A 10,000-nucleotide genomic window follows, 5' to 3' on the forward strand; every position below is an offset into this window, starting at 1 on the left:
CGCCTTGATCCCCGGCGACGGTCTTCTCTTCTCGATGTTCCGCCGCGACGCCCGTCCTGTGCCCTGCCAGTTCAAGGGGCCCCTGACCTTCGGGTACCAGCGGGGGCACGGCCAGTGCAACTCCCCCGCCTCCACCATCGACTCCTGCACCAGCGAGAGCCGGCTGCTCTTCAAGTACCAGGCGTGTCCGGACGTCCAGGGCACGGAGAGCTCGGGTGGGTATTTCTTCTTTTTTATTATTATTATTTTTTTTTTTTTTGGGGGTGGGGGGTGGGGGGCGTGTGGGGGGGAGAGGGGTGGGGGAAGGGAGGGGAGGGGAGGGGAGGAAAGGGGAGGGGAGGGAAGGGGAGGGGAGGGAAGGGAGGGGAGGGGAGGGAAGGGAAGGGAAGGGGAGGGGAGGGGAGGGGAGGGAAGGGGAGGGAAGGGGAGGGAAGGGGAGGGAAGGGAAGGGAAGGGGAGGGGAGGGGAGGGGGAGGGGAGGGAGGGGAGGGGTGGGGAAGGGAAGGGAGAGGAGGGAAGGGGGAGGGGAAGGGAGGGGAGGGGTAGGCTGTTGTATCTACTTTATTGTGAATGATAACAAAAATTGATAAAAATAGAACAGTCATATACAGTGACAGTGTGGCTGCTATACCTGTTTTATTTTAATGAAAACAAACAAACAAAAAATGAATTATAATGAAACTATCAGATTCAGTTGCAATGTAGCTATTATATCTACCTGATTGTGAAAGAAAAATAGTGAATGATGGTGAATAATACAGTCAGATTCAATCAAAACCTAGCAGTTATATATATTGTCATTGTGAACGAATGAAAAAGTGAAAAAGGATGAAAAATACACAGATTCAAGCGAAACGAAGCTGTAACAATATCTCTCTTATCGTGAAATTATGTATATCTTCTTACACGAATGAGAGAATTGGGAAAGTCGGATGAGTGAAAAAAGGGATGAGTAAGAAAAAAAGATGAGTGGTAGGTGAGTAAACACGAGACGAGTTGCAGTGTTCGGGTGAGTAAGATAGGTGAGTTTTAAAGGTTGGGTGAATAAGGAGGGGTATTGATAATAGGAATAAGGGCATAAGAACAAGGATAAAGGCATGGAGAAAGTGAATTAGGATGAATAATATACTCAGAATCAGTCGAAATACGCTAGATATATCTCTTGTATTGTGTTTATTTATGTTTTAAATGAATAGGGAAGTCGGCCAAGTTGAGTAAATAAAGATTAGATGAGTAAGAGAAGTGAGTAGGATAGGTGACTGGGAAAAGTTGGATGAGGAGAAGAGGATAGATGAGTAGGAGGGAATAGGTGAGTAAAGGAACCTCAAAAAGGAAAGGGATTGATGATAGAAAAGGCGAGATGAGTAAATATAGGAGAAGAAAAGGATGAATAGAAGAGGATAGGTAAGTGAAAGACGATGGATGAGGAAAAGGTGGATGAGTAAATATAGGAGAAGGAAAGGATGAATAGAAAAGGATAGGTGAATGAAAAACGATGGATGAGGAAAAGGTGGATGAGTAAATATAGGAGAAGGAAAGGATGAATAGAAAAGGATAGGTGAATGAAAGACGATGGATAAGGAAAATGTGGATGAGTAAATATAGGAGTAGAAAAGGTAGGGTGAAGAGAAGACAATAGGTGAGTGAAAGACAATGGATGAAGCAAGAGCTCTCGGATGAATGGGAAAGCTTGAATGAATAAGTATGAGAGTATAATAAGATTAAGAATAAGAGCAAGATCTTGGGAGGGAGAGGGAGACGGGAATAAAACATTCAAAGAGCATAAGAGAGAAGCTTAGACGAAAATGAATAATTCTATCACGATCTTCTTGCATAATAGTTTCAGTTGTAGTTCTTGTCGATTGTAAAGTTGTTCATTCCTATTCACATACATTCTTGTTTCTTAATTTTCAATGTTGGTTATGTTTGTATTTAATGATGGAAGTACGAGTGATTATAAGAGGTGAATCTCCTTATGTATCTATTATGGGGGAGTAGACTTACAGATAGGTTATTTACTTCAAGAATTCTGTGTATAACATGTACTTACGTGAACACACACATGCATACACGCACACACACAAACACTCTCTCTATCTATCTCTCTCCCTCTCTTTCTCTCTCTCTTTCTCTTTCTCTTTCTCTCTCTCTCTCTCTCTCTCTCTCTCTCTCTCTCTCTCTCTCTCTCTCTCTCTCTCTCTCTCTCTCTCTCTCTCTCTCTCTCTCTCCCTCTGTCTCTCTCTCTCTCTCTCTCTCTCTCTCTCTCTCTCTCGTTTACTCATTCACTCCCTTACTCACACACTCACCTTCTCCCCAACACTCCCACTACCCACACTCACTCAACCAACTGAAACCCACCAGCCCACGCAACCCACCAAGCCTACCCACTCACACATACACCCACAGACACACACGCTAAAGCCCATCCACACCCACACACCCACCCACCCACACACCCAAACAAACACTACGTGAGTGATGGCATTTTTTATTCCATTTAAAAAAAAGTGCCACTCCTGGTTCAGTGTGTCAATGCCAAGTGTCAATGCCAAGGGACCTCGAGTTGGCATTTTTATACAGGAAGACAAAGGAACTGCTGGTTAGGTGGGGGGAGGGGAGGGGGGAGGGGGGTTGGCAGGGAGTCTGATTGGGTAAGGATTAGGGGGTTGAAGGATTAGGAATAGGAGAGAAGGGTGGAGGTAGGAAGGATAGATTTGGGATGTAGAGAGAGGGGGAGGGGAGGGAGGGAGAGAAGGGGGAGGGAGAGAGGGGGAGAGGGGGAGGGACAGAGAGAGGGGAGAGGGGAGGGAGGGAGAGAGGGGGGAGGGGAGGGGGAGAGGGGGGAGGAAGGAGGAAGGGAAAGGGGAGGAAGGGAGAGTAGGGGGTAGGGGAATAGGGATGGGGAGGGAAGTAGAGATAGATAGATAGATTGATAGATAGATAAATAGATAGATCGATAAAAAGAAAGAGAAAAGGGGGACGACTAACATACAGTCTGACTAGCAAACAGACAAACACAAAGACAAACAAACAAAAAAAAACAATCAGACCAACCAACCAAACCTCCCCCCCAACCCTCACAACCCCCCCCCCCCCATAAAACAACAACAAAAAAAAAACACCAGGGCGAGAACAGACAAACACAAAGGCAAACAAACAAACAAAAAAACAATCAAACCAACCAACCAAACACACAAACACCCCCCCCCACCAACCCCTCACAACCCCCCTCACCCCCCCAAAAAAAAAAAAACACCAGGGCGAGAACAGACAAACACAAAGACAAACAAACAAAAAACAATCAAACCAACCAACCAACCCTCCCCTCCCACAACCCTCACAACCCCTCCCCCCCCCAAAAAAAAAACACCAGGGCGAGAACAGACAAACACAAAGACAAACAAACAAACAAAAAAAACAATCATACCAACCAACCAAACACACAACCCCCCCTCACAACCCTCTCCCCCTCCAAAAAAAAAAAAACACCAGGGCGAGAACAGACAAACACAAAGACAAACAAACAAACAAAAAACAATCAGACCAACCCCCCCCACCAACCCTCACAACTCCCCCCTCCCCCCCAAAAAAAGAAAAAAAACACCACGGCGAGAGACAGACAAACACAAAGACAAACAAACAAAAAAACAACCAAACACACAAACAACCCCCCAACCAACCCCTCACAACCCCCCCCCCCCCAAAAAAAAAAAACACACCAGGGCGAGAGGCAGAGTGAAAGCGTGCAGAACGGAGATTCAGAAAGCATGACATATTGATCCGAGCTGTCACGTGACCGGTAATGTCGGGAAAAGGGATGTCAGGAGTCGATTTTTTTTTTCTTTCTTTCTTTTAAATTTCCAGGATTTGAATTATAATGGAAAGGGGAGGGGAGAGGGGAAAAGGGCGGGGGGGAGGGGAGGGTGGGGGGGGGGGGAAGAGAGGGGAATGTTTGTGTATGTGCTGTAGAAAATGTACATGCATATACATACATGCATATGTATATGTATATATATACATATGAATTATACATACACATATATGTGTACATGTAGATATATATGTCTTTATATATATGTATGTATGTATATATATACATATATATATATATATATATATATATATATATATATATATATATATATATATATATATATATATATATATATATATATATATATATATATATATATATATATATATATATATATATATATATATATATATATATATATATATATATATAAATCTATATAAATCTATATATATATATATATATATATATATATATATATATATATATATATATATATATATATATCTATATATATATATATATATATATATATATATATATATATATATATATATATATATATATATATATATGTATGTATGTATGTATATATATATACATATATATATATATATATATATATATATATATATATATATATATATATATATATATGTATGTACGTATATACATGTATGTATGTATATATGCATGTACACATTTATATGTATGAATGAATCTGTACAGAATGTGTATAAGGCTTAAGATGAGGAAATGTGTAGAGCTTATATTGTTGCTGCAAGTATCTATTAATCGGATCTTGAACAATTTGATCAATTGAGAAATCCAAGTAATCATGATAACAATTGAAACAACAACACCAGTGATAATAATAACCATAAAGGCAGCGATGGAATGTGTTATTACTGGTGATAAATAATGATGGCGATATCAACGTCATTGTTAGAATAATCAAAATAATAATCATCAACCAACGTGAATGACAGTAATCATAATAGATATAACAGTATGTTTCCATAGCTGTTATTACCCTTATTGTCATTATTGTCGTTGCACTTGTTTTTTCATAAAGAATATAAGCAAATGATTATACTGACAATGATGGTATTTCGTCATATGACACCCACATTATGACAATACATCCAAACGATCATATCCTATAGTATCTGTAATCATTCATTATATCTATATAGATACCCACACACACCCACAATCATATCCCCGCGCCCTCAGTGCAGAAATTGAGTGATAAATGAACACAAGACCTATTATCCTTCATAAGCACAAAGAACACCAATCCTTCATTAATACGTAGGACCTATAATGCTTCATATATACATAGGACCCTCTCATCATTTATCAGAACAACTCACTAATAATACTTCATAAACACAATTAATAATCCCTTATCAATCTCACTAATAATACTTCATAAACACACATAATTAATTATCTTTTATCAACACATGGGAACAATAATCCTTCTTACATACACAGGATTCCAAAATCTACCCAAGTTCTTCCATAAAACACGTAATTCATAACTTTATATATATATATATATATATATATATATATATATATATATATATATATATATATATATATATATATATATATATATATATCAGGATCTCTAATCTATCAGTATATCGTAAACATTATAATATCAATATGCATCACCTAATTAACAACCTTTTATAAACACACAGGACCTACAAATCATAATTATGCTCACATCACCATATTACATAATTCATACCCTCATGTAAACACACAGAGACTGAAATCCTTGAACATATCATAATCTTAATCCTATTAATAAATCCCACACTTCACAGTCTTCTATAAACACATACGTCCTATGAACCATTATCACAATCACATCACTATATCTTATTATTCACAACCTTTTATAATACATAGAACCTCAAAAATCCTTAAAATATCGCATTTATAATCATATCTGTATATCACATAACTCATAATTATTTATTAACACATGAATTAGAAGTGGTTCAAAATATTATCAGAATCACAACCATATCAATGTATCCCACAATTCACAATTTCTTATAAACACACACCATCTATAAATTATAATTACAATCATATCATTATACCCCATAATTATTTTTTTAATACACACACTGGATCTAATTAATTCATAACGTTTTATAAATACATAGGACCTTAAACATCTTTCAATAGATCACAATCATGATCATGTTAATAAATCTCACAATCTCTTATAAACACCCACGACCTGTAAAACGTATTCACACCAAATCACTATATATCATAATTCATAACCTTTTATAAACACAGGATCGGTAAATCTTCCAACATATCATAATCATATCGGAATATCACATAATTCATAATCAAATAACAACACAATCGGACTTAGATATACTTCCAAATATCATCACAATCACAACACAATTAGAGATACTTCAAAATATCATCATACAACACAATCAGACTAAGAACTACTTCAAAATATCAACACAATCACAACCCCTACCAAAATACCCCCACAATCCCCAATCCCTTACAATCCCCCACGACCCACCAGACCCCACAACACCCCCCACGACCACCAGACCCCACAACACCTCCCACCCCCACCCACCCACCCCAAAAAAAAAAAAAAATCTGACCCAATCTAACCCCCACCCTCCCCTCTTCTTCTCCCCCTCCCTCCCCCCTCCGTGCGCCCTCCAGTGCAGGAGGTCGAGTGCATCGGCCACTGGAAGGAGGGGTCGACCCGATACTTCGTCGGGCGACTGGAGGGCCGTCGGGCAGATGAGGACCGGTACCGCTGCTTCGCGTGGGAGAGAGCCAGGGAAGCCGATAGCCGCGTGGACTACCACATGGCACTCTCGGGGGATGCCACGTGCAACGGCGTCTTCTCGGCGCACGACGGCTCGACGACGCTCAAGATTAAGAAAGGTAAGGGGGGGAAGGGGGTGGGGAGGGAGGGGTCGTCTTGGGGGTTGTGTTTGTTTGTTGGGTGGGGTTGAGGGTGTGTCTTTGTTTCTGTTTGTTTGTGAGGATGTGTTTGTTTCTGAGTGGTTGGTTGGGTTTGTTTGTGTCTGTTTGTTCGCGTTTGTGTGTTTGTTTGCTTGGGTGTGTTTGTTTCTGAGTAGTTGATTGGGTGTGTTTATGTCTGTTTGCGTGTGTGTTTGTTTCTGTATTTGTTTATGAGTAGTTGACGGTGTGTTTGTTTCTGAGTGGTTGACTGGGTGTGTTTGTTTCTGTTTGTTTATGAGTGGTTGACTGGGTGTGTTTGTTTCTGTTTTTGCGTGGGTGTGCTTGTTTCTGTGTGGTTGACTGGGTATGTTTGTTTGTTCGCGTGGGTGTGTTTGTATGTGCGGTGATGTGTGTGAAAGACATGTATATGACTGTGTTTCTTCGTCTGCCTTCTGTGAGTGTGTCATCATAGTCCACTCGTGTGGGTGGATCTTTATGTTTGTTTGTTTGTTTGTTTGTTTAAGTGTAATTTAGCTGTGTTTTGTTTGTTTTCTTGTTTGTTCGAGTGTATTTTGATTGTGTTTTGTTTGTTTTCTTGTTTGATCGAGTGTATTTTGATTGAGTTTTGTTTGTTTTCTTGTTTGATCGAGTGTATTTTGATTGTGTTTTGTTTGTTTTCTTGTTTGATCGAGTGTATTTTGATTGTGTTTTGTATGTTTTCTTGTTTGATCGAGTGTATTTTGATTGTGTTTTGTTTGTTTTCTTGTTTGATCGAGTGTATTTTGATTGTGTTTTGTTTGTTTTCTTGTTTGATCGAGTGTATTTTGATTGTGTTTTGTTTGTTTTCTTGTTTGATCGAGTGTATTTTGATTGTGTTTTGTTTGTTTTCTTGTTTGATCGAGTGTATTTTGATTGTGTTTTGTTTGTTTTCTTGTTTGATCGAGTGTATTTTGATTGTGTTTTGTTTGTTTTCTTGTTTGATCGAGTGTATTTTGATTGTGTTTTGTTTGTTAGAGTGTGTTTTAATTATGTTTTCTTTATAAGTGTGGCATATGAGTTGAATTTTTCTTTAGGAAAAAAAATGTCTTTTTTGAGAGCCGATGTATCAATGTTTTTTTTTCTTTCCATTTCACATATTTTGTTTAATCTTTTCACTCATTTACCTATTCATCCATTTCTTTATTCATTAACTCAAATCAAATATTACTCTCAATCTATCTATTCCCATCCATTCTTGAATACTTATCGAATACCTATACTTATACTTAAACATGAATACTTATTCTTATTTATCATTCCTCCTCATTCCTCCATCCGCAAACTTAACCTTATACATGAATCCTTATTCTTATTTATCATTTCCTCCTCATTCCTCCATTCGCAAATTTAAACTTATACATGAATCCTTATTCTTATTTATCATTCCTCCTCATTCCTCCATCCGCAAACTTAACCTTATACATGAATACTTATTCTTATTTATCATTCCTCCTCATTCCTCCATCCGCAAACTTAAACTTATACATGAATACTTATTCTTATCTCTCATTCCTCCTCATTCCTCCATCCGCAAACTTAAACTTATACATGAATACTTATTCTTATTTATCATTCCCCATCATTCCTCCAACGGCAAACTTAAACTTATACATGAATACTTATTCTTATTTATCATTCCTCCTCATTCCTCCATCCGCAAACTTAAACTTATACATGAACACTTATTCTTATTTATCATTCCTCCTCATTCCTCCATCCGCGAACTTAAACTTATACATGAATCCTTATTCTTATTTATCATTCCTCCTCATTCCTCCATCCGCAAACTTAACCTTATACATGAATCCTTATTCTTATTTATCATTCCTCCTCATTCCTCCATCCGCAAACTTAAACTTATACATGAATCCTTATTCTTATTTATCATTCCTCCTCATTCCTCCATCCGCAAACTTAACCTTATACATGAATACTTATTCTTATTTATCATTCCTCATCATTTCTCCATCCGCAAACCTAAACTTATCCATGAATACTTATTCTTATTTATCATTCCTCCTCATTCCTCCATCCGCAAACCTAACCTTATACAAGAATACTTATTCTTATTTATCATTTCCTCCTCATTCCTCCACCCGCAAACTTAAACTTATACATGAATACTTATTCTTATTTATCATTCCTCCTCATTCCTCCATCCGCAAACTTAACCTTATCCATGAATACTTATTCTTATCTCTCATTCCTCATCATTCCTCCATCCGCAAACCTAAACTTATACATGAACACTTATTCTTATTTATCATTCCTCCTCATTCCTCCATCCGCAAACCTAAACTTATACATGAATCCTTATTCTTATTTATCATTCCTCCTCATTCCTCCATCCGCAAACCTAAACTTATACATGAATCCTTATTCTTATTTATCATTCCTCCTCATTCCTCCATTCGCAAACTTAACCTTATGCATGAATCCTTATTCTTATCTATCATTCCTCCAAACGCAAACTTAAACTTATACATAAATCCTTATTCTTATTTATCATTCCTCCTCATTCCTCCATCCGCAAACCTAAACTTATCCATGAATACTTATTATTTATCATTCCTCCTCATTCCTCCATCCGCAAACCTAACACTCCCTCTCGCCTTCCTCTCCCTCCAGCAGGCAGCTACAGCGGGTGTGAGTTCCCTTCCTGGGTCACGAACCACCGCCGCTGGCACGCCCTCGACAAGGGCGCCTCGTACTCCGTGGCTCACCACAACACCACGCTCAAGCTGCACCACGCCCACACGTCCCGCGCGCAGCCCACGCCCCTGGGACTCACGGACCAAGATGCGGGTGAGTTGGGGTGGGGGAGGGGGGGGGGAAAGGGTGGGGGAGGAGGGGGAGGGTGGGGGAGGAGGTGGAGGGAGAGGAAAGGAGAGTTGGAGGAGGAGGGAGGGAGGGAGGGTGGAAGGGTGGTAGGTAGGAAAGAGAGTGAGTGAGAGAGAGAGAGAGAGAGAGAGAGAGAGAGAGAGAGAGAGAGAGAGAGAGAGAGAGAGAGAGAGAGAGAGAGAGAGAGAGAGAGAGAGAAAGAGAGAGAGAGAGAAAGAAACAGACAGAGTTTATACGTTTGCATGCATATATATTCATCGTCTTCGTCAATATTTGTTATCATTTATATCATCATATTGATTATCATCAACAAAGCCATTATATTAA

General features: G+C 38.9%; 1 protein-coding gene across 1 annotated transcript in view; it reads left to right on the top strand.

Annotated features, from left to right (window-relative positions):
* LOC113829552 (uncharacterized) overlaps positions 1–10,000 on the top strand; it is a 207,224-nt gene that overhangs the window by 176,206 nt on the left and 21,018 nt on the right. Inside the window, exons 5-7 of the mRNA XM_070122503.1 lie at positions 1–215; positions 6,545–6,772; positions 9,461–9,637. The exon at positions 1–215 is cut by the window's left edge and continues 37 nt beyond it. Of these exons, the coding sequence (XP_069978604.1) occupies positions 1–215; positions 6,545–6,772; positions 9,461–9,637 (620 nt within the window). The remainder of the gene's footprint in view (positions 216–6,544; positions 6,773–9,460; positions 9,638–10,000) is intronic.

Source organism: Penaeus vannamei, chromosome 6 (genome assembly GCF_042767895.1).
Source record: "Penaeus vannamei isolate JL-2024 chromosome 6, ASM4276789v1, whole genome shotgun sequence".
NCBI classification, from domain to species: Eukaryota; Metazoa; Arthropoda; class Malacostraca; order Decapoda; family Penaeidae; genus Penaeus; species Penaeus vannamei.